The 26,459-nt window shown below is 36.9% G+C and overlaps 1 protein-coding gene across 1 annotated transcript in view; it reads left to right on the top strand.

The window, feature by feature from the left end:
• The window catches only part of LOC131946709 (transcription factor AP-2-beta), a 121,311-nt gene that overhangs the window by 16,998 nt on the left and 77,854 nt on the right, over window positions 1-26,459 (top strand). Inside the window, exon 2 of the mRNA XM_059307623.1 lies at window positions 7,724-7,765. Coding sequence (XP_059163606.1) covers window positions 7,724-7,765 — 42 coding nt within the window. The remainder of the gene's footprint in view (window positions 1-7,723; window positions 7,766-26,459) is intronic.

The following is a 26,459-nucleotide window of genomic DNA, read 5'->3' as shown; positions in this document are numbered from 1 at the left end:
TTTGAGTTGAGAGTAAAACTTGATAGTTTGAGCTGAGAGTAAAACTTGAAACTTTGAGCTGAGAGTAAAACTTGATAGTTTGAGCTGAGAGTAAAACTTGATAGTTTGAGCTGAGAGTAAAATTTGATAGTTTGAGCTGAGAGTAAAACTTGATAGCTTGAGCTGAGAGTAAAACTTGATAGTTTGAGCTGAGAGTAAAACTTGATAGTTTCAGCTGAGAGTAAAACTTGATAGTTTCAGCTGAGACTAAAACTTGATAGTTTGAGCTGAGACTAAAACTTGATAGTTTGAGCTAAGAGTAGTTTGAGCTGAGAGTAAAACTTGATAGTTTGAGCTGAGAGTAAAACTTGATAGTTTGAGCTGAGAGTAAAACTTGATAGTTTGAGCTGAGAGTAAAATTTGATAGTTTGAGCTGAGAGTAAAACTTGATAGTTTGAGCTGAGAGTAAAACTTGTTAGTTTGAGCTTGGGGTAGTTTGAGCTGAGAGTAAAACTTGATAGTTTGAGTTGAGAGTAAAACTTGATAGTTTGAGCTGAGAGTAAAACTTGATAGTTTGAGCTGAGAGTAAAACTTGATAGTTTCAGCTGAGAGTAAAACTTGATAGTTTCAGCTGAGACTAAAACTTGATAGTTTGAGCTGAGAGTAAAACTTGATAGTTTGAGCTGAGAGTAGTTTGAGCTGAGAGTAAAACTTGATAGTTTGAGCTGAGAGTAAAACTTGATAGTTTGAGCTGAGAGTAAAACTTGATAGTTTGAGCTGAGAGTAAAATTTGATAGTTAGAGCTGAGAGTAGAACTTGATAGTTTGAGCTGAGAGTTAAACTTGATAGTTTGAGCTTGGGGTAGTTTGAGCTGAGAGTAAAACTTGATAGTTTGAGTTGAGAGTAAAACTTGATAGTTTGAGCTGAGAGTAAAACTTGATAGTTTCAGCTGAGAGTAAAACTTGATAGTTTGAGTTGAGAATAAAACTTGATAGTTTGAGCTGAGAGTAAAACTTGATAGTTTGAGTTGAGAGTAAAACTTGATAGTTTGAGCTGAGAGTAGTTTGAGCTGAGAGTAAAACTTGATAGTTTGAGCTGAGAGTAAAACTTGATAGTTTGAGCTGAGAGTAAAACTTGATAGTTTGAGCTGAGAGTAAAATTTGATAGTTTTAGCTGAGAGTAAAACTTGATAGTTTGAGTTGAGAGTAAAACTTGATAGTTTGAGTTGAGAATAAAACTTGATAGTTTGAGCTGAGAGTAAAACTTGATAGTTTGAGTTGAGAGTAAAACTTGATAGTTTGAGCTGAGAGTAAAACTTGATAGTTTGAGCTGAGAGTAAAACTTGTTAGTTTGAGCTTGGGGTAGTTTGAGCTGAGAGTAAAACTTGATAGTTTGAGTTGAGAGTAAAACTTGATAGTTTGAGCTGAGAGTAAAACTTGAAACTTTGAGCTGAGAGTAAAACTTGATAGTTTGAGCTGAGAGTAAAACTTGATAGTTTGATCTGAACTCACTCGTCACGTGACCAGCACTTGATAGCACGGATCTGTGGCGAGATCTAGAACATGAAAATTGAAACCTTGCGAAATCCCAGACTAAGACGGGTGTGTTTCTCTAGGCCATGCTCAACAAGGCTGGCGCATCCTCTACCTTGAGAATCTCAGTTTTTGAAATCTGAGAAAAATAAAATATCTTAAATCGATTTTATGGACATACCTTGAAATAAAAATAAAGAAAAATGAGTTTTTAAACACGCACATGTAAAAATAATAATTATATAAAAATGAATCCAGAAACGGCGTGTAAATTAATCTTAAGAGAATATTAATTTGATGATTTTTTTTGTAGTTGTTTCAATGACCCGAGGCGATTGACGTTGATTTTGAAGAAAAGTTCAGCCTTGTTTTTAGTTTAGCCGTAGATAGATTTTCATACATGAAGACATTTTCTTTAAGACATGTTTGAGACATGTTCTAAGACGTTATAAGACACTTAAAACCTTGCTGTAGAATATATAATTCTGCTAGTTGCATTCAACACTGTTTGTATGGTTTTAAAATTTAATTTAATTCAATCAAACTTGAATAGTAATTTATTCATACAGTGTACAGAAAATATGGGGCGTGGTATATTGTTAATTTAGTATACGGGATAAAAAAAATATGAACTTCATTTCACACATTATTGACATGTAGTTAATTTTACAACATGCGAACTAAACGACTAAATCTAACAGTGTTTTCATACTTAAACATGTCAATTAGAAAATACAGTAATGGGAATATCGAGGCTTAGGTTTAGATCGAAGACACAGTTTATGTACGTATAGAGACAAGACATTATCTAGGCATATGTCTTTAGAGTAGGATACAGGATGTATTTTTGTGTGGCTGAGCACAATCTTCAAGAAAACCAGGATAATTTTGACGTTGCCCCTCCCCCCTCCCCCCACCACTACAGTAAGACATTCCTGCCTAGCGAGTCAGAGTGTACACGTACATCACGAGTTAGTACACCGCGACTCCACCTGTACACATGTACAACTCAACACTCACCGGCGGCAACTGAAACAATAAAGAACAGGAAACCAGCTCCGCGCATGCGTAAAAGCCAATTTAGCATATCTTCTCTGTAAAAAAAGAACCACATTACCCAACAACCTCTTAGCATGTTTTTACAGTTCAAACACGATTACGATTGATAAATCCCCAAAAATCGATCAAATCGATCTTGCACGATTGAACAGCTCAAAGCCTTGCAAAAGTGTGTCGATCGGACTAAAAATACACCCATCATTCATCGAGCTTCAAACAAGTAGTTTAAAAAAAAAACCCGCTGTGATGTTTAAGCGAAGAATGAGATCCGCTGTTGTCCGTGTAAGGTTGATATTGTTGTAGCATCGATCTCTTCAGTACCAGACCCTAAGGAGAAAACATAAATCGGCGCTTGGGAAATGTTTTTTTTTATAACCGTTTATAGAATAAAATCGTCGCGTACAAGCAATAGGACAACCCCTCCCACCTCTGAGTGTAAGACGCGCGGGATTGAAGATCGAACCGTGCGGTGTTTCTTATTGAAGTAGTCCGGACGTTCGCAAACACATCACGTTCGATACCCGGGTTCGATGGATGACGGGTTGGACCCGGACCAACCCGGGTCTTCACCAGCTAGCAACCCGCAAGTCGATACCGCACGTTTTTTTTTATCGCACCTCGGATTCTAGTCCCTAGCGATCGAAAAAAATTCCTCCCTCCCCCCCACCCCGCGTCTAATCCCGTCCCCCACAGAGCCCAGCAAATCCGTTGACCGGGTTCTGGAATCCAATGGAGCGTCATCAAATGAAATTGTTTCCTACTTGCTGGGGAGAAATTGATGTTGATTTTCCTCCCGAAAACCTCCCCTCATTGATTCAATACTGTTTCCTCTTGTCTCCGGCTTGCCGCTGTAAAAAAAAAAAAAAAAAAAAAAAAACATGGCTAACTCTGTTTATTGGCTTGGAAATAAACTCTCCACAGGATGTGGCAAGGGGAGAGAAAGCAGATTACGTCCCTTTATTAATTTTCTCACGCTTTGGTTTTTAAAAAAAGGGGGGAAGGGAGATAAATCGGAGTAAGTTAAAAAAGGGAGATAATCAACAGCTGTGATGAATGGATGTGACATTGCAGATTGCGGTTTGACATTAATTATTGATTGATTAAATTTTGATGAGGCTTCCTGATTGTCAGTTTTTGGGGGACTGTTTAGGTGAGGTAGAGTACAGGTTTGATCGTGACTGACTCGATCACTGGGCATGACTGATTAGCCAGATTTTAAACAGTTTTCATTCATTTGTTGTTGTGTTGGTTTTTTTTTGGGGAAGGGTTAAATTCAGGGCGTCTTAGGATGGGGCTTGTTTCAGTAAGGTCGATGGGGTGGGGCGGGCGGGGAGGGGGGATGGTGGTGAAAGGAAGTGATGAAGATGTGGATTTAAGCGGCTGATGTGGATTTAGGTTGCTGATGAAGGTGTGGATTGGGTGTGGTTGGTGTGGACAATGGTTAATGTTGTGGTTATTGTTGATATTGATAGTGTGGATTTCGTATGGTAAATTGCGCTTGATGATATTGTTAATTCAAGAAGAAAATAACGGATATAATTTGAAATGATCTATCTGAGCAGTTTCATCTAAGCTTTTAAAAAAACGAGAATAAACACTTATAATAAAGATTTGAAACGACGCCACATTGTAGGCCTATAGGCATAAGAAATAATAGACGAGTATTGACGAAACCATAGTTACATTGCAACAAAATAAAATAGCATTGATGTAAGAATTAATGAACATTGATGTAAGAATTAATGAATATTGATGTAAGAAAGCACCGAAATAATTTTTGTCTCACTAAGAAAATAAATGTGTTAATTTATAAACAAAGGGTTGTTTTTCTGTCCTAGCACCTTTCGACTTGATTCACTTCTATAGATTGTTTCTTACAGACATCTGTTCGGGGGACACCGACCCCTCCCCCCCCCCCCCCCCCCCCCACCATCGAAGCACGTTTACAGCCCCATCCTCTAACGAATTAACATGTCGAAAATATATACGTTTACAAGTGTCCGACCACCGGAAAATTTAGTCCGCTTCCCCCCCCCCCCACCCCCTCCCCCCGAAAAGTTTCAAGTGTTCCCCTGTAAAAATAAGTCTGAAAGAAACACCGCTTCTATACCATATGGTCGGTTGTCTGCATGTATTATTTTATGTTAAAGATATGTAATATTGATAATATTTTCCCATTAAATGCACATACAAGACAATGTTTTTTTAAAAATTGGACAATGAATAAATTCAGGTTATAATGAAACGGATACTGCTAAAATATTGTAGCTACTTCCTTAGAGTTAAGAGCTAAGAATATTATAAAAATAGAACTCTGGAACTCTTGTAACCTGAGGTTTAAAAAGTTGAGGTATCTGATGCTGGTGGTGGGTGGTTGTTGTGTGGCGTCCACCACTCACTCGAGGGCTTTGTACCAGCAGACACGGTCGATACGGCAACAACAACAAAACTATCAGATCTTTTAAACGTGGAAAAATAATCACATATGATCCAAAATATCTTACAAAAATAGTTTTTAAAAGTTATATTAAATGAGTATTCGATTAAAACAAACAACTAATTTAAAATAAACAAGGGACTTGAAGTATTTTAAAAGGAAATTAAATAGTACAAGTAAATTATTCTAAACAAAAAGTTTAGAACTAATAAATGACTGAATATGACAAATTATATAGTTTCTTTGATTTTTAAATGTCGAAAAACGAGCAAAAATTGAAAGAAGTTTTCTGATGCATTTGTAATGTCAAATTGTGTTAACGTGTAACCCATGTAGTTTTGTTTAACCATTTTTAAAATAGTTTATTTGTCATTGTCTTCAAACATATTAAATTTTTGATTTAATAGTGACATAGTCAAAAGTAAGCAATAAAAGTGATTGGAATCTAGTCGAAAAATAGCGAAATAAAAAAGAATATTTGATGTTTATAATTTGAGTGAGACCGGTATATTGCGGTTATTACAACTTGAGTGTTTAAAATAAATCTTTAACCGACAGGACGGAAACACCAGACCGTATTGAACCTGGGAGTAGTCACGTCAAGCCCCGCCCCTCACCCCCTTCCCCCCATCACCCTATCTGTCTGATCATCTCAGATGGTATGCAAATTTAACTTTGGCAGACGATAAACGTTGAAACCTCACATCGACATAGCGACGCCAAACTGTGACGTCAGCCGTGTCAAAACTAAACATTTATGTCTTTGTTGGGATTTAGATTTTGGTTAAAAACTAAACTAAACATTTATGTCTTTGTTGGGATTTAGATTTTGGTTAAAAACTAAACTAAACATTTATGTTTTTGTTGGGATTTAGATTTTTGTTAAAAAAACTAACCATTTATGTTTTTGTTGGGATTTAGATTTTTGCTAAAAAACTAAACATTTATGTCTTTGTTGGGATTTAGAGTTTTGTAAAAAAACTAAACATTTATGTCTTTGTTGGGATTTAGAGTTTTGTAAAAAAAACTAAACATTTATTTCTTTATTGGGATTTAGATTTTTGCTAAAAACAAAACATTTATGTCTTAGTTGGGTTTTAGATTTTTGTTAAAAAAACTAACCATTTATGTTTTTGTTGGGATTTAGATTTTTGTTAAAAAAACTAACCATTTATGTTTTTGTTGGGATTTAGATTTTTGCTAAAAAACTAAATATTTATGTCTTTGTTGGGATTTAGATTTTTGCTAAAAAACTAAACATTTATGTCTTTGTTAGGATTTAGATTTTTGCTAAAAACAAAACTAAACATTTATGTTTTTGTTGGGATTTAGATTTTTGTTAAAAACAAAACTGAACATTTATGCCTTTCTTGGTATTTAGATTTTTTGTTAAAAAAAAAACATTTATTTCTTAGTTGGGATTTAGATTTTTGCTAAAAAACAAAACTAAATATTTATGTCTTAGTTGGAATTTATATTTTTCTTAAAAACAAAACAAAACATTTGTGTCTTTGTTGGGATTTAGATTTTTCTAAAAAACAAAACATTTGTCTTTTTTGGGATTTAGATTTTCGCTAAAAACAAAACAAAACATTTATGTCTTTGTTGGGATTTTATTAAAAACATAACATTTATGTCTTTGTTGAGATTTAGATATTTGCTAAAAACAAAACATTTATGTAATTGTTGAGATTTAGATTTTTGCTAAAAACAAAACAAAACATTTATGCCTTTCTTGGGATTTAGATTTTTCTTAAAAACAAAACATTTTGTCTTTGTTGGGATTAAGATATTTGCTAAGAACTAAACATTTATGTCTTTGTTGGGATTAAGATTTTTCTAAAAACAAAACTAAACTTTTATGTCTTTGTTGGGATTTAGATTTTTGTTAAAAACAAAACAAAACATTTATTTCTTTGTTGGGATTTAGATTTTTCTTAAAAACAAAACAATACAAAACATTTATGTCTTTGTTGGGATTTAGATTTTTGTTAAAAACAAAACAAAACATTTATTTCTTTGTTGGGATTTAGATTTTTCTTAAAAACAAAACAATACAAAACATTTAACTCTTTATTGGGATTTAGATTTTTGTGTGCTAAATACAAAACAACATAAAATAGCTTCATAGCAAAAAAATTAACGTCCATAATTTGTATTGTATAATAAAATCAGTATGTTATTAATATGCCTGTATAGACCTAAGTAAAAAATATGAAATAAACGCATTAAGTTTTAAAAAAAAATCTTTTACAATTGTTAAATTTATTCTCAAATCATAAATAAATATGTAAAACGATCTTAATACCACTAGCCTTATATGTTGGCATACTAACAACTTTCCTTGTCTAAAATAAATAAAAACAGGTCGATATTTGTTTTAAAAAACTTGTCTATTGAAGACAATTGATATCTGACATACATTTATAACAATATAAATACACTGACGATGTATTACGTTATTTCAAATAAATTATACCTTTATCAGCAACTCCCAAGTGCCGTCGCTTTATAAAGAGCAACCCGTTTTACACATGAAAACAAATTACGTTAAATATTGTGTGTGAAATGTCTGTTGTTTTTTTTGTCGTGACTTTGACAAGTCTGTTTTTGACTAATTTTGTAACAAGCTTTTTCTTCTCTCCCTCCCCCTCCCCACTCCGTGTACTTGACACTCCACGTGTACTTGACACTCCACGTGTACTTGTCACTCAAGTTACCGTCATCAAACTTTACAGACCTGATCAGCAACCATTATGTAAGTGACGTGTTGTCGTGTCTTCTTCTCTTCTCACCTGGGGGGGGGGGGGGTGGAGAGACAGGGAGGCAGAGGAGAAAGGTAGGGAGGGTTGGGAGGATGTTGAGGAAATATGGAACGAGAGGATAGAGATGGGGGGGGGGGATTGTGGAGAGAAAGAGGGAGGCAAAGAGAATGGGAGAGAGTAGGGGAGAGGGAGATATTTGTGAGGAACGGAGGCAAGGAATATAGGAGAGAGAGAGAGAGAGGAGAGGGTGGATATATTTGGGAGAAAATGAGGTAAGGAATGTGGTAGGGAGAGGATAGAGTGGACATATCTGAGAGAAAAGAGGGATGGAGGGTTGGGATATAACAGGTATAGATGATTAGATGAGAGAGGTTATTAGAAAGAAACGTGGGAGTTTTACAACTAAACTCCTCACTAAATATGGGTAGGTTCACTGGGTAGGTTCACTGGGTAGGTTCACTGGGTAGGTTCACTGGGTAAGTTCACTGGGTAGGTTCACTGGGTAGGTTCACTGGGTAGGTTCACTGGGTAGGTTCACCCAGGTTGCTGGTTTGGATGGAAAATTTTCTCCCCTCTTTGTGATTGTTTTTTTAACTCTTAAGTAAGTTATTGGATTTGTGTCTGCTACTTAAATATGTCTCGATGATAAATCACAACATAATCTACCGTGGTTTTGGGATGGTTATATAGTGTGATGTTGTGGTGTGGTGTTGTGTTAAATGATGGCGCCGGATGGTGTGTAGACTATATTGTAGATAATACTGTTGATCGCGAATACAGATATTTTAAATAGACAACATCACAAACATTTAAAAATCACGCATCTTGTTTAGTATGAGACCATTTAATAAAACACATAATTTTAGATCTGACAATCGTATGATGCGACACACCAAATATGTAAGGGTTAGCCAGGGATTAATTCATTCGTCTGTCTGTAGGTAGCTCATGTTTTATTCATATTTAGATTAACTATATGCAAGCACATCAAGTAATAACTACAGAATATTTAAACAAGGCAATTCGTTATACATATACAATGTTATTAAGTTGTTGTTTTTTGTAGTTTTAAGTCATGTGGTAATTTTAAATCTGGTTTAATATTATATTTTACTGTGTTTAAACACACACACACACACACACACACACAAACACGCACACACACAAACGCACACATAGTGTGAATCGGCGGGTGTGTGTGTGTGTGTGTGTGTGTGAATCTGTGTGTAAGATACAAAAGGATAACTTTACAAATACCTCATAACTGGACGTGACATTTAAAAATATTTCTATTCTAAGGCGTCTCAACTTGCCCACTGAGCTGGAATAAATATGTCGATCGCTAACAGTATGCACACACACACAAGGACACAAATACACACACACAAACAGACACACACACACACACACACACAGATACACACAAACAGACACACATACACATAGACACACACACACAGAAACACGCATACACATACACACACAAATAGATACACACAGACACATACACACATACAAAAACAGACTCACCTACACACACAAAGACACATACATACACACACACAAACAGACACACACATACACACATACAAACTTATGTGAGCAGTTCATACACATACACTGGTCAACTCTACATACAATACATTCTCACCTGAACAAATCAAAATACAAAACCTACCCACCCCCACAAAACCTATCCACCTCTTTAAAACCTACCCACCCCCACAAAACTTATCAACCTCCAATAAAACCTCCTATAAAACCTAACCACACTCACAAAACCTACAAACCTCAAATAAAACCTCATATAAAACCTACAAACCTCCAATAAAACCTTCTATAAAACCTCCTATAAAACCTCCTATAAAACCTACCCACCCTTACGAAACCTACCCCATTTCCTGCCTCTTGTTATAAAAGACATTTATCCCTCCTGTAAGCGATACCGGCGATTAGCAGTTTCCTAAACACCTGAAATGTCACCTGATCAAATGTCATGTTTCTAAATGTCATGTAATGTCTCAGTGCTTACACCATCACAGCAATCAGACATGCACACTTGGGCATGTAATTGTAGGGCACTTCATTCCCCAGGTGTAAAGAGGGAGGGGGAGTAAAATATGTTTGGAGTTACAATATGGAGATACATTACACCTACTTAACACTCCCCTATAGATTTGAAAAATCCATCTACAATTAGAAGCACCTAGCACAAAAACGGCCTTATCGCCCCTTCTAATTTAGAGGCTTATACACTGATACAAATTACAACCTGCAACCCCCCACCCCTCCCACACACACCTTTCCTCTAGATTACGAAGCTATTTACCAGAGACCGGAACTAAGTTGTAAGGACCTGACATGAATGTATGGAATATTACTTTTTAAAACTCACACATCACCTCACACAATTATTTTTCACACTCTTATCCCTCACATTCTCTTCTACCCACATCTCTCTCCACACCATCTACCCATCCCCACGCCCTCCTCCCCACCATACTACCTCTGCACTCGCAATATTAAACTCTCCCTCCTCACACCCTCCCACAATTTTCATCCTATTCTCTTTCCGCCAGAACTATCCCAATATTTTTCTACCTCCACCCTCTTATCCCTCCATTACATCCTCCCTCTAAACTCTCCTCCACCCCCTCCTCCACATTATCCACCCTCTATACCCTTCTTCCACAATTTCCTCCATACACACCCTCATACCTTGCAATATTTCCCGCTCCATCCCAACCCCCCTCCTCCTACATTTGGCTCCATCATCGCCCCCTCCCTCCCTCCATACCCACCTCCATTGCTACATCCTCCTCCTTTCCACATTTTTCTCTTTTTACACCCTCCATAACCTCCATGAACACTCTCCACCCCAACCCCCACCCCTTGACCGAACCCCTCAACTAATGAGGATGCCGACCAAGACGAGCAGGGGGCGTTAAGGTGTTAAAAAAATAATCGATATTTTAAAATATCTGTGAATATTTTGAAAAAAAAATATCAAAGTACAAAATATCCGTTCATTTGCGACACATTGGGTCGTCACTAGACCCCATAAAGGCTGTTTTAGACTAAAACCTGGGCTTTTTAACTGATGGGACTCATTACTTGTGAGTTAATCTCTGCTTATTGTAGATTAGAGGGAACTCATAGTCTATGACTTATAGAAACGAATATGAAATGGCGTGGCCGGATGGTAGTGCGCGCGACTGCTAACCCTATAGTCTCTAGTTCAGGTCCCTGGCCTTAGTCTATGGAACACCCTGTCCACCTATATCTGAACCCTACATCTTCATATGTCGAGGTAAAAAACCCGATGAACTCGTTTTATCTGCCTTTTGGAAGCTAGTTTGACTAGGTCAATTTAGAAAAGTATGTGAAATGGCAGCTATTCCTAAAACTAATTTTAAACCTAAAAGTTAGAAGCTAACAACTACGATACTAAGTAATGGCAGCTATTCCTAAAACTAATTTTAAACCTGAAAGCTAGAAGCTAACACCTACGATACGAAGTAATAAAACTTGACAAATACGAAACTTTTTTGTAAAAAAAAAATCGCTACGAAACTAACTAGTAAAACTGACAGCTAAATCGCGACATCCCTATCCCACGTGACACTAAAAACCAATCACCAGCCTCCATTTCAAAATAAACAATTTATTCACATTCGATCAGATTCACCGCCGTCTCCATTACATACTTTACCCCACCGACACAGCAAACAGCCCGGGGGGATAACCACAACAACACAACCCCCACCCCCACATCCCCACCCAGGGACGATTATCCCAGGTATCCATTAAAAAACATTTCACGGTGGATGATGCAATTTTTGTTTCTTTTACGACCATTTCTCTCAATCGTTTCTTTCCTTTATAGTGGGTTCGGTTTGCGGTGTATTTTCTTAATCGTTGGTTAGGTTTTAGGTGGTAAACACACGCCCTAGAGACATGGAATTTAACTTGGTAATGTCGACGGGGGGGGGGGGGGGGATAAATGTCAACTAGTATGGTGTTTTATACGGCCCGTAGGTGCACTTTGTAAGGTAAATTTAGATGCGCACCTAATCTAACACGTTAAAGGTATGTAGGTATGTAGTAGCCTAATGTAGCCCAAAATGTTCTATAACTTTGTACACATAAGGGTACATAATTCGTAACACCTACTGACTGCCAAACATTATTAGAAACATAGTACATATACATAACATTTTGCGCTTAGTACCACATATACATAACATTTTGCGCTTAGTACCACATATACATAACACTTGGCGCTTAGTATCACATATAGGCCTACACAATTTTTTGCGCTTAGTACCACATATTCATAACATTTTGCGCTTAGTACCATATATACATAACATTTTGTACCCTATGCCATACATACAGTTACATATCGCTACGCACTTATTAATATTATCACACAAAATGATCGCATAAATAAAATAATTGTTCCATCTTAATTGGGGGCCTAACTAGGAATCGTTAGGTTTAACTTGAGTTTGTGGCATCCCAATACTTCATTATATCACAGACATGCATAATTTCAAATGCTGACGATTATTTTTGAAATTAAAAAAAAAAAAACCGAGTCATGTTTTTAAAAATAAAAGTATCACGAGTATAAAGATTGGCCACTAATCTATTCTCTGTATTGTAGATGCCGTTGTCATGGGCAACAAATTGAAGTCACGTTGGAATGTGAACTTTCACCCGTGTAATCAGTATGCAAATTTACTTTTAGAAGGGGGGCCCATGTTTTGATAGTAAAATATAATTAATTAATAATAGGCCAATCTTCATCGCGTTGGTGTGGAGGGTGTAAGGGGCGGTAATCCCGTTCTATTTTACCCTCGTCTCAAGTCGTCTCTTCAAATATAATGGAATAAAAACACACGGCCACAAACCGGAGACCGGAAAATCACGGCTAGGGGTAGATGAGACGGGGCGGGGGAGGGGAATTTTGTGCCGTTTCCCATTCTAAATGTGTCGTTTTTTTTTTCGAAAAAAAAAATTTCATGGAGGAAAAAAAAATTTCACGCGAAAAAAAAAATGTTGGTTTAAAGAATAAAAAGAAATGGTGGATAAGGGAAATAATTCGGTCTTAACAAGAGAAGCAACTCGAGACTAATTTGATGCTTAATGAGATTTCTTTTTTACCCGCGGAGGTCAAGCTGTGGGTGCGACACTGTGGGTGCCGCCCGCATAATGGGGGGCTGATGCATGGGAGGCAATTAACACATTTCAATCACATGGGAAATTTTGAATCAAAAGTAAATACTGGACTTTATATAGGCGTATATATATATATATATATATATATATATATATATATATATATATATATATATATATATATATATATATATATATATATATATATATATATACATACATACATACATACATATAAAACAGAGCCACCTACTAATAAAAGAAAAGCAAAGTTGTCCTTTTCTAGTAGGAGAATTGCCAGATGTATTGCAAAATATTTTGTCTATCTTAAATTACACCCACCTCATCCACTCACACCTCTCTAAAACCCCATCAATCCTCCCCTCCCCTCCACCTCCCACACCTCTCCCAAACACCGTCCATCCTCCCCTCCCCTCCACCTCCCCTCCCCATCCAGCTTCCCACCTGCCGCCACTCCCTCCCCCACCACAAGCACACACACACGAGTCCAACTAAACGTTTAGACCTAATCAAAGCCAGACCATCCATCACCTAACACAAGAGCGGCAACACGTCGATTGGGATGCAATCAGTCAATTGCTAATTAACTTCCCACCACCACTGTATAAAATGGGTACGTTTGTTAGCTCGTCAGCTGAGTGTATTGGTGTCCCGTATATCGTCTGCTCCAAAAATAGACTCGTATACACACACACACACACACACACATATATATATATATATATATATATATATATATATATATATATATATATATATATATATATATATATATATATGTATATATATGTATATATATGTTCTATATATGTTCTATATATGTTATATATATGTTCTATATATGTTATATATATGTTATATATATATATACATATACATATATATATATACATATATATATATATATATATATATATATATATATATATATATATATATATATATTTATATATATATATATATATATATATATATATATATATATATATATATATATATATATATATATATATATATATATACGTATATATATATTTATATATATATACATACATATATATATATATATATATATATACAGGCTATAAATATAAATGCCTTATTTAAAGACCCTCTCCCATCCCTGGCCTCGACTACGCCGCTACGGTCTAAGAAATATCTCCTACCCATCCAAACTTGGCGACGCTGGGACGTAAAATTTCTCCATTAGGATTTGACTACAAAGGGAGGGAACCAAACGTCCACACATTAATGCCCCTTTACGAGGGGAGACGATAACCATCACTTGCTTGCATTAATTCCAAACGTACTTAAAATAAAACATTGTTTCGTTGCTTTGTTTGATGTCAGATGAATTGGACGAGGCAATTTGTGTTTTTGATAAACCCTATAGATAGAACGCGGTGATGTGTAGAGGGAAGGAGAGGGAGACGTTTCGGTGTATGTGCAATTAATGCGTTTAAATTTTACCCATGAAATATACTAGGTTTTTTTGTTTACGATTTATTGTCTAGAACTTTCTCTTTGTTTGTTTTTGGGTTTTTCGTAGTTGCCTGTATCCCTAATCATTGGGTCGTGAAATGTTTTAAATGTGAGCTGTTCATCGCCAACGGCGTGAATGAAGATTATCCTCATCTCCAAATGATGTCAGGACTATTTTAGGGCTGAGTGGACTCAGTTCAGTCTAATGTCAATTGTCTAATGTAAAATAAGAAAGTATATTTAATAATAAACTAAAATTATTGTCTATTTAATATATTGGTCAGGTAATATCCCATTGGCCAGGTGATATTACAGTGGTCAGGTAATATCACAGTGGCCAGGTAATATCACATTGGCCAGGTAATATCACATTGGCCAGGTAATATCACATTGGCCAGGTAATATCACATTGGTAAGGTAATATCACATTGGCCAGGTAATATCACATTGGCCAGGTAATATCACATTGGCCAGGTAATATCACATTGGCCAGGTAATATCACATTGGTAAGGTAATATCACATTGGCCAGGTAATATCACATTGGCCAGGTAATATTGCATTGGCCAGGTAATATCACGTTGGCCAGGTAATATGATTACCTTGGCCACATCCTGTGTTGAGTCACTCACCCGTGGAGCGTCTGGTCCCCCGGGTGACACTCCCGTCACGTCTGCTCCGGCGTCACGGTTCACTGACCCGCCCCGGCAACCGGCGCCCGGCGAGTCACCAGTCAAAGTAAATGGTCAAGATCGATGTGATATTAATAGCTTTAATCAGCAATTAGCAGATCATCAATCGTCATTATTGAAAGTGAATTACGCAAGGTGATTGTGCAAAAGCTTTCACCCGCCCCCACCCCCCACACATTCATAAAAAGTTATAATAAAAGTTTGTATTTTATATTCCTTTAAAACATAAAAATAAATACTTTTGTCTTTTTGTCTTTGTCTATTTCAGTGGTCAAACTTCAAACTGGCTGTAGGTATTTAAAAAAAAAAAACCCACTTCATTTTCATAAGCTTGTCCAGATTGTGCTTCAATCAAGCTAAGAAATAAATTTCACTTGAGATATTTTCTTTGACCAGCTCCTTTCCCTGCCCAAGATCTCCGACAGTTTGTATTGTGCTGTTGGGCCTTGTTTTGTGCTGTTGTAGTGTGTACAGCCTGTTGTACCAGCCCACAGCCCGGGTTCCACCCCTACGGCTACCTCTTCACAGCCGTAGATTCTGTCTTTGTAGCCTACGTTTGAAATCTTCCTAAAACATACCCACAATGCCAATTGTACTAACTCTTATTATCCTTGCAATTATTTTAAAATCATTCTAAAAACACCTACACAATGCCTATTGTAGTCAACATTTCTTCGCTTTTGAAAACATTTTAAAAAATCAATACAATCTAAAACACTCGAAATAGTCGTGCATTTTTTTTAACCAGATCCGTTTATTACTTTTTGTTCTAAAAAAAATGTTTAATTTAAAAGGTAAAAAAAATAAAAAATCAGAATCCGCCATTTAATAATACGTCACTTCCTGTGTATATCTCGAGGCGATGATTGTCCGGCAGAAATCCTCAAATTTTCCGTTCTCATTCTTAAATTTTCCGTTCTCATTCTTACCACCTTTAAGTTTGGTTGAGTGCTGAGTTTTAAAAATAATTTTTAAAATTTTTGATTGTTTTTTTTTATTACGAATCACAGGCTATTTTCTTTAAGAATAGCTGCGTCGATTTGTTTTTTTTATTCTAAAGAGTTTTTAGCAAACAAATGAAATATAAGACAATAGGTAGAACAGAATCTGGTGAAGTGGCAGAAAGCTAACCCGTGGTTCGAAATTCAAATCCATTTCATCAACACAGCTTGATGGCATAGAAAAAAATAATTTTCACATGTCAGAAGTGGTTAAATGAGGGCGTTTTTTTTTTTTAAAACATGGTGATAAGTTTTTTATTTCACAATTTGAGAAGAAAATATTTTAAATTTGGTTGCTTTGACTTTTTGTTTGAAATCATCTTGAAATGGATGTTCGCAAAAAAGTCATTGTGTATGTGTGCGTGTCTGTGTAAGTGTTTGTGTGTGTTTGTGTTTGTGTGTGTCTGTGTGTGTGTCTGTATGTGTGTTTGTGTGTGTATATTTGTGTGTGATATGCGAAGTATTTTCCCCAAAGTAGCAACAGCTCATGCCAAGAAGGCAAGCGATTACATCTAAACGTCTCCCCTAGAATTGCACTACTTACTCGCCTGGTCGCCAGAAGGTGCAGGCATGTAAGACATCAGACTTGAGACATCCTGTTGTCTGTGGTAGACTTCCAACAGGGGCGGTAATCCCTGTCTCGATTGCAAGGCAAACACGCCCCTGGCAGAATCGGCACTGGGGGTGGGGGTTTAGCGGGGGGCAAATTGCAGCTGATTGCGTCGCGAGAAGGCTAATTAATTGGTATTGTTTCTGTGGTAAATTGGACCAGATCAGAATTACTTGGGCACAAGATAGTTACGCTATTGATTTCGGTTTTAGTTCGGTAGGGAGTCTAGGGGGAAAAGTAAATTTTAAAATGGAGAAGCTGGGAGTCAGAATTAAAGGTTATTTTGTTCTGATGTGTGTGTGAGTGTTTGTGTGGAGGGGGTGGGGGTGGGGTAGTTGGGTGTGGCTGAGTCTTCAGTTGGGGAGTTAAACACTTGAGAATTGATAGAAGAATTAGAATCTGTTAAAGGTCGCACAGTCAAAAGTTAATTTACATCCGAGTTGAACTAACAGTGTAATGGATGCCTAGAGGACAAAAGTGATCTTTGAAACAGCAGTTTGCATACACACATACACACACACACACATATATATATATATATATATATATATATATATATATATATATATATATATATATATATATATATATATATATAAATATATATATATATATATATATATATATATATATATATATATATATATATATATATATATATATATATATATATATATATATATATATATATGACCTCGGGCCATTGTAAGCCACTAAGAATGTGCCACTATAGATAAAATAAGCACCAATTACCAGCAGCAAATATTGCTGGCAGCTGTAACTTGCTGCTGTACTGCAAGCGCAGCAGGGAGAGTTGACGTCGAGTTAATTTGACCATCATAGGTCGAAGGTGCCAGCTCTTATCTGTTGGTGGTTCATCTTGTGACCGGTGCCAGGTGTGGGTGTGGGTGTGCGTGCGGGATGTGTGTGTGTGTGTGAGCGGTCGTGTGTGTGGGATGTGTGTGTGTGCGGGATGTGTGTGTGTGAGGGTTCTGTGTGTGTGTGCGCGGGGTGTGTGTGTGTGTGTGCAGGATGTGTGTGCGTGCGGGGTGTGTGTGTGCGGGGTGTGTGTGTGTGTGTGTGTGAGCGCTTATCAAGTCATGCAGCTGTTGGCTGATCGTCCCTGTGTAATTGTTGTCTCATCATGTCGATATTGGCTCCGTGATGAAGATAGGCAGGAACTTTAAGCGTCAATATATGGCATGGGAATAGTCAGTGTTGTCATTACGCGGGGTGGGGGGAATGTGGAGGGGGTCACTGTCCGCTGGGATTAATTAAAGCTTCCGATTATATTTCAAAACAGATTCCCAGAATATCTAACACTTTCTTACTTTCTTTAAAGACAACGTTTTTTTTTTAAATTCGACAACTGCATATATAATTGGGTTACCAAATCGTGAATTTCGATTTATTTAGCTTAAGTGAATTATATTGTTATTTGTGACATTAATCACACACACAACAATGTTGTATTGAACCTGACAATAGCATATCTTTAACAACCAACCCCACTCTTCGCATAAAGATATCGTTGGAGCTCACACACAGATATTCTGATACAACTTACGAAGATGCGCTATGATAAAATACAATGATGCGTTTCATGCTCCATTAAGATACACATCTGTATTTATTTATGCGCCAAATCAGACATGATGACAATCTATAGCAGGTCAACCCCAACCTTAAAAAATCTTGTTAGTCACTGTTTTAAAATTTTAACTCCGACTTTAAGGTTTGAACTTGTCTGTGGTACAAACTTGACAGCAGACGGTTATAACGTGGACAGCTGCTTGCGTTAGGACAGTCCTGTGATAGTCTGCTGAAAGATTGAAATCATTGGTTGACACTAGACACGATGACACGTCCAGAAATATTTCATTGACATTGTCAAGATGTGTCGGTGATAATGTCATCAGACACTATCATCCAACTAACACACACACAGAAACACAGACACACAGACACACAGACACACAGACACACAGACACACAGACACACACACACACACACACATATATATATATATATATATATATATATATATATATATATATATATATATATATATATATATAATTTATGCGTTAGAAAAATGGAGCGTGTGGTATGTCTTTATGACTGTCTTAGACCTGACCTATTTCTTTAACGTGACCAAACGCCATAATGATCTGACGTCACTTCTCCTAGCCTGGAGTTATTGTCTCACACGGGAGACCACTCCGGCCATTACCGGGCACTGACGTCTGCTCGGGGCACCTACAGGTGTGGACAGGTAGATATCGTGATGGTCATCTGGGAGGCTGGGTCAAGCAAAAGGTCAATTGTTGTCCTGACCGGCCGAGTTTTTACGACATCAATCGCTCGATGGTCGAGTCAATAGCGCTTTGTGGGGGATGTTTATAACGGGTTGAGTTCAAACCCCAACTGGATTAGAAGAAAGGGCAGATGTGTAACATCGGCTCGACAATTTTGAATGGGTCAAGAGTGACCCCCGCGGGCATCGTTATGAGGTGTCACCATACGGTCAAGTCCAATTGTCGTCTTAGTTTATTGACAAAAACACCCGCAAGCTACGATAAAATAAAATTTCGAATAGATGACACATACGGTTAGTCATAACGGAGTTGATTTCAAAACATAAAACAAAGTATGGAAACCTGTTTTGACCAGAATTTTTTTTGTTCCCGTACGGTCCCATATCTTTGCCACGTGACCGTGAGAGGTATCACCATTGGTGAATCAACTTCACGTATTTACACGCATCACCTCTCAAACATCAATATTTACCGGCGACACCAAAATCAAGTATCAACATTCATGACACTCAGCGCATCTCCCCATTGTCGCGGGAAACCCCGAAGTTTCGTCTCGTCCCGTTTTGTTACCCTTTTTGTTTACCCTTACAGAATGGGAATAGTCCCGATCACGTGACTCTGCCGGTCGACGTGTGCCCGGAGTGTAACTCGGGGTAAATATTGATAATGAACAGCTTCAAATAAAGGCGAAGATAGCTGTAAGCTATTTTCTTTAACTACCCCTCAAAGTCGAGGGTCGGAAAACGGAGCCGTGGCGACAACGTCCCATATGGGGTCGGTAGAGGAATGCTTAAGTGGGTAAGGGGGCGTGGGAGGGTTGGTGGTGTGAGGGTGGGGGGATAGTGTCATTATGCCCAATAGCTTATTTTGCATACCTGGTTGCCATTGTGCTAGAAGTGTCTAGAAGAGCGTGGCTTGCTTACTGCTGATATCTCTTATAGTAAACAGTGGGGCAAGTAGCTTCTCGAAAATGTGAAGTGTATCTTCTCCACACCCCCCCCCCCCCTCCCCCCTACTTCCTCACACACCGGTTACGTTTTTATTTGGGCTAAAAAAAACCTGTATTTTTTTTATGACGACCTATTAAAGTTTTCTAGAACAATTAATTAGTAAAGTTTAAAAGGAAAAAAATAAATTAAAATCTACCCCACGCCGTGGTCAGATAGTAAAGCTTACAACTACTAACACGAAAGGATCGAGTTTGGATCTCGAATATGTAGTATATCCCTGTGTCCACCCAGGATATTTGACTGACGTTATTATGGCGGACGTATACCGAGGGCATTAATACAAACGAGCCGACCCGCGGCATATCATATGCCGCTATTTAGTTGTTTTATTTTCTACTTTTCAGTAATTCATAATTTGTGAATTCGACAGTACCAAAGCTGCCACTGAAAATATTTGCTTTAAAACACTATCAGTAGGTCGTTAAGAACGATACTACCCCACCCTCCTTTCCCCCAACCCCTACCCTACACCCCCCCCCCCCCCCGCGAAAGCAGCCTCCTCTTAGTTACCTCCTGTAAGTTTAAAATCGTTTCAAACTAAATTATCTGCCCCTTATAGCCGTCACTAAACCCGGCTCTACGAATGTAATTGTTTAGCGTGAACCACAGCTCACCAGACCATGTAGGGGTGGGGGTGATAGGGAGCGCGCTTACAGCTTGTTTTCTAGCGTCTCCCAGAAGAGAATTTTATATATAGATACAATCTGCACCATCAGCGCACGTGTCTGTGGCAACAACAGGAGTAGCTGATGTTGCTGGCACCGCGACACGGACAGGCTTGCGTTGTTACCAAAGGTCTTCAACAGAAAACTTCAAACTAAAATAAGAGCCTACGCTGATTAAAATAATAAATGCGCATAAAATTTACTTGGTTAGTTTAATTTTAAAACGCAGTCACTTAAAAAAAATGTGTATGTTGTTATTGTTTTAACAAACAAAAATTTGACCGCGGCATTAAATAACAGCTAGCATTTCAAAGCTTTAAGAAAATAACTGTAGGGTTTACCTTAATGACAAATTAAAAAAAAAAAAACAATAACAAAAACAAAAACAACTTAACAACCAAACTTTAATGCTTCAAAAAAAATTAATTATACATTTTTTAATTCATTTGAATTTTTTTCTTTGAGTTTATTAAAAAAAAAAAATCATGCGATTTTTTTTTTCTTGTCTCATGATTAGTTTTTCTAGACAGTTCTCAGTTTACGTTCTGTCGTCAGGTAAAAAGCGACCCACTGAGAAATCCTGGGTAACTAGACCGGAAATAGCCTCGCGTTACGCCAAGGGACAGAATTCTATCAGAAAGGGGAGATGATAACATTCGACTTATTAAAAAAGCTGCATTACAACTGAAATTAAGCGACGCCCTTATAGAGCATATACTCTTAATCCACAATTATTCTGGGTAATTTAATTTAACGGCAAGACGTTTTTCACAACGCCGGGTTGGGTAATGACGTTGCGTCAGGCGTAATTAACATTGACAATTAATTGTAATGGCTGATAATAATTAGTGTTCTTATTTTATTGTCTGTGCGCCTCCAGAGTCTGACGCAGTAAATTAAAAGGAAATAAAAAAGGATACGATATAAATGCCAGCTGATTCAAGATGATTAAATTTTATAAAATGTTTATGACAGAAATTTAATTAAATTCTACGGTAGAGACAAGACCATAAACTAGCGACATTTCAGAAATAAATCCTGGTTGTTTGTTACGGACTGATGTCAATTTCAGAATACCATATCATTGACAAATGCCAATGTCAATTTCAGACTTTCGTAGCACTGACAAACAGGACTGTCAATATCAGACTAATATGTCGCTGACATATGCCAATGTCAATTTCAGACTTTCGTAGCACTGACAAACAGGAATGTCAATATCAGACTTCCAAGTAGCTGACAGTCCTGCATGTCACTGACAGAACTTATGGACACTGACAGATGACGGTCAATAACATCCATCAATCTCTGTCGTATAAAGACGCTCCACGCAACTTAAAAATTTGAAATCAGATTTTATTTTTTTTTTTTATGAAAAATTGAAGTTTTTGAAACAATAATACATGTTCATTGATGGATAGGACACCGGACGCTTCCGTCATATTCTCAGAGTTTCAGAATATATTTATATACCTCAGTGTCCTCCCCCTTCCCTATCCCGGAAATTTAAGTCTGAAATAAAAACCTTTGTCTAAACCGATTTACTTCTATTTAACCCCCCCCCCCCCCCTTCCCACCTCTTCTTTAGCAAAACGCCCCACCCCTCCTTAACAATACTGAACTATCTACACAGCCCCATTCTTCTAGTGATATGACAATTATCAATTTTTCCCTCCCATGAAGATCGCTACAACCATTTGCCCTTTCGGTCGGTGTGGGAAAACCAAAATCATCGACAATTATAGAATTAGCATTGCTTATCTCCCCTACACAAGTGCCGTGGTTCAAATCTTCCTGTGATGCGAAAATTGGGTTCTTATATTTATATTATTTAAAAAATGTTCTAAGTAAATAATTTTAATTCCTTTCAAAAGAGTAATCTAAGATCTGTTTTTTCTCTGTATTCAAAAGTTAGAATAAATCTCTTGCGATTTTAAAGTTAAAAACTTAAACGGAGAAAAATAATAATCAAATATTTAGCAGTTTAAATTTTTTCTCTTTCTTGCTTAAACTTCGGACCAAAGGTCAACGGACGTTTAAAGATGACGTCACAGCGTCCATACGATGTGTCGCGTGGCCCTAATGTGCCAGAGTACTGTTCCTCTGGCATCTTTCCGGCTGGTGTCGTATGGAAGCGTATGTCAAACAGGAAGTTGAGTACCTCGTCAGACCGTTCAGAAATACTGGGATATTTTTAAAATAAATATTTTTTATGGGTTTAGAAGCAAGAGTAGTTTTATTTTCCTTGTCTGTGTAAAAGTTGCTTTAGAGTATGGTTTTAGTAAATATTTTATCATACATTTTCGATACTTTTCAACAGATCTTTAGGGTACTTTTCAACAGATCTTTAGGGTACTTTTCAACTGATCTTTAGGGTACATTTCAACAGATCTTTAGGGTACATTTCAACAGATCTTTAGGGTATATTTCAACAGATCTTTATAATACTTTTCTACATATATTTAGGGTATATTTCAACAGATTTAAGGTATATTTCAACATATCTTAATGATTGTTTTTAATAGATCGTTATGGTATTTTTAAACAGATCTATAGGGTGCTTTTTAGAACATATTTAGCGCATTGTTTTCGTAATTAATTACAGCATTTGTTTTCTAGCAAATTTTGCACAACCACTTGATGCTTAAAAGGCCATCGGTTTAATTTGATTCTTAAAACTATTCAATTTTTTTTTTGTAAATAATAATTTATAATTCGATTAAAGTTACTTCACTAAAATACAATGTAAATATTTAGCGTTAAATAGTTGTGTTAAAATTTTACTAGAAGTAATTTTATCATATCCATTATAAATCATACACTCGAATCACAAATGGGTGACTTGACTGTTACTTATACCGCATTGTTAGATTACTTGTGGAGGCATTCCTTAAGTGTATAAAATAATTGAAGTTGCCTTTTCACTTTGATAGACCTAAGCATCATCTTGTGAAATAGATTGATGGCTGGGGTGGGGGTCGGGGGTGGGGTGGTTTAACAATGTCAGCTTTTAAGGTGTCTTGTTCCCCAGGGAATAAATCTAGGTCAAGTCTGGTAAAAGTTAGCAGGTAATTTAAAAATATGGATTTAGTAAAAACAAAATGGCGGTGGTAAGTTGATTTGGTAGTCGGGCATTGAATTATTGAAATTTATGTTTTTTTTTTTATGTGAGAATGAAGTACATGTGGTTTTGTTGAAAATAAACATTAGGTAGCGATAAGGTCTTTGGAAAATGCAGTTTATTGGCTAATCGCAAGCAGTATGTTGATAGCTGGTTAAATACAAGTTGTATGTTGGTCACTGGTTAAATGAGGTACTATGGTGGTTATTGGCTAAGTACAGGTAGTATGTTGATAGCTGGTAAAATACAGGCATTATGTTGGTTATTGGCTAAGTACTATTAGTGTGTTGATAACTGTTTAAATACAGGTACTATGTTGGTTATTGGCTAAGTACAAGTAGTATGTTGGTCACTGGTTAAATACTGGTATTATGTTGGTTATTGGTTAAGTACAAGCAGTATGTTGATCACTGGTTAAATATAGGTACTATGTTTGTTATCGCCTAAGTACTAGTAGTATGCTGATAGCTGGTTAAATACAGGTACTATGTTGGTTATTGGCTAAGTACACGTAGTATGCTGGTCATTGGTACAGTGCAGTAAAGCTAACTTGACCATCACTGGTAAAGAGTAAACCGTTGCCCTATTTAAGCCGGAAGTCCCACCAGACTTCTTCAACCATTTTGTGTCTCTGAAATTGATTCTGCTTTTAATGGACGCCCGACACAGATTTAAATTAGCTTCTAACGAACGACTTGATAATACTTGATTATTTCTAGGATTAATTGAGGTAAATTAAGTCATTTCTAGTATTCCAGTATAATTTACAACAATTTTTTTTAAAACTTACAACCGATTTTTTTTTTTTTTTTTTTTTTTTTTTTTTTTTTTTTTTTTTTTTTTTTTTTTTTTTTTTTTTTTTTTTTTTTTTTTTTACAACCGATTTATAATTTAGTTTGACGAACAGTGTTCCGAGAAGATTGTTAGACTCCACGATTTCTAATATATGTACATCTGTTACTTTAAACTTTGCTCCTGTCTACATGAAACTTTAAAGTTTGCTTGTTTTATTATAAAACTTTGGGGATGTGTAAAAAGGAAAGGGGAGAGGGAGATAAAGAGAAAATGGTCACGTGACACGCGTCATCGGGTCAACGCCATGATAACTTCCGGCCGGTCGGTAATTGTATAGGAAGGAGATGAAAGAAAGTGGGGTTATTTCCCCTGATTTCCGAGGGCGGTTTCTGGCGGATCGATGGGCGACTTCGGCTGTTCGCCGTCTGGCTTTTGGCGACTTTAGATATTCGCCATCCGATGGTCGCCAAAGTCTAATAAAAATCTTGAGATTCGGATGAAAAACGTAATATTCGCCACCATTCTTTTTGAAAACGTGAAATTCGCCATAAGAGTTTTTATCTCTGTGCCCAACGTTCTCTGGTTACTCGCCGTATTAGCACCGACAAAAAAATGTACTCACGTCTTTATCACTAGATTATTTTTGGCATATATATATATATATATATATATATATATATATATATATATATATATATATATATATATATATATATATCGGATAAAGTACTGTCCGTACATACATTACAATATTTAAAAAAAATGTAACTGTCTCGCAATTAGGTACTTCGACAACTTTGTCAATGGTTACTGTTCCAGGTCCTAAAGTACCGTGTTATGTTACAAATCACTAAGTCACGCCTCAAAGTACTCTGCTACGCTATGTTTTAAAGCACTATGTCACGTCTGAGAAAACACAGTGACATTTACTAAAGTACCATGTCACATTCTAAAGTACTGTGTATTAGACCGTCTAGCAGTCAGAGGTCACCACGTCTTGATTGTCCCTGAGCGGCAAGTCAGCTAAATTGTCTGCCCAGCCCTGGTCGTTAGCCAAGGGCTGCAGGGGACGTAACTTGTCATCCCTGTCATTAGAGGGTGATTTCCCTTGGAATCCCCCACCCATATTTAAAGTGACATTAAAATGGCCGCCTCCTGTCGACTGACCGCTCCTTAAGCGAAAGCACGATTCCACTGGTCAGTTGAACAGCAGGGCTGTATTTACTGGTCAGTTGAACAGCAGGGCTGTATTTACTGGTCAGTTGAACAGCAGGGCTGTATTTACTGGTCAGTTGAACAGCAGGGCTGTATTTACTGGTCAGTTGAACAGCAGGCTGTATTTACTGGTCAGTTGAACAGCAGGCTGTATTTACTGGTCAGTTGAACAGCAGGGCTGTATTTACTGGTCAGTTGAACAGCAGGCTGTATTTACTGGTCAGTTGAACAGCAGGCTGTATTTACTGGTCAGTTGAACAGCAGGGAAACAGCAGGGCTGTATTTACTGGTCAGTTGAACAGCAGGGAAACAGCAGGCTGTATTTACTGGTCAGTTGAACAGCATGGCTGTCCAATGTTTGTACGTTAGAATACACGACAGCCCTGTTGTACAGTAACGTTTCAGAATGTCAGATTTGTTTACTGTTTATATTTATAACTCACTAGAAAAACAACTACCATTTGAATTATTGAGTAACAAGTTTAATTGTGAACTACCTTTGCGAATCTTCCAATTTGTAACTATAACAAAGCTTTACAATACTAATTTTAAGATAGATCTGTCAGATACGGA

Source organism: Physella acuta, unplaced genomic scaffold (genome assembly GCF_028476545.2).
Source record: "Physella acuta isolate Inbredline_101_S28 unplaced genomic scaffold, ASM2847654v3 ptg000567l, whole genome shotgun sequence".
Classification (NCBI taxonomy): domain Eukaryota; kingdom Metazoa; phylum Mollusca; class Gastropoda; family Physidae; genus Physella; species Physella acuta.
Note: the sequence above shows the minus strand (reverse complement) of the source record. Positions and strands in the feature narration are given on the sequence as shown.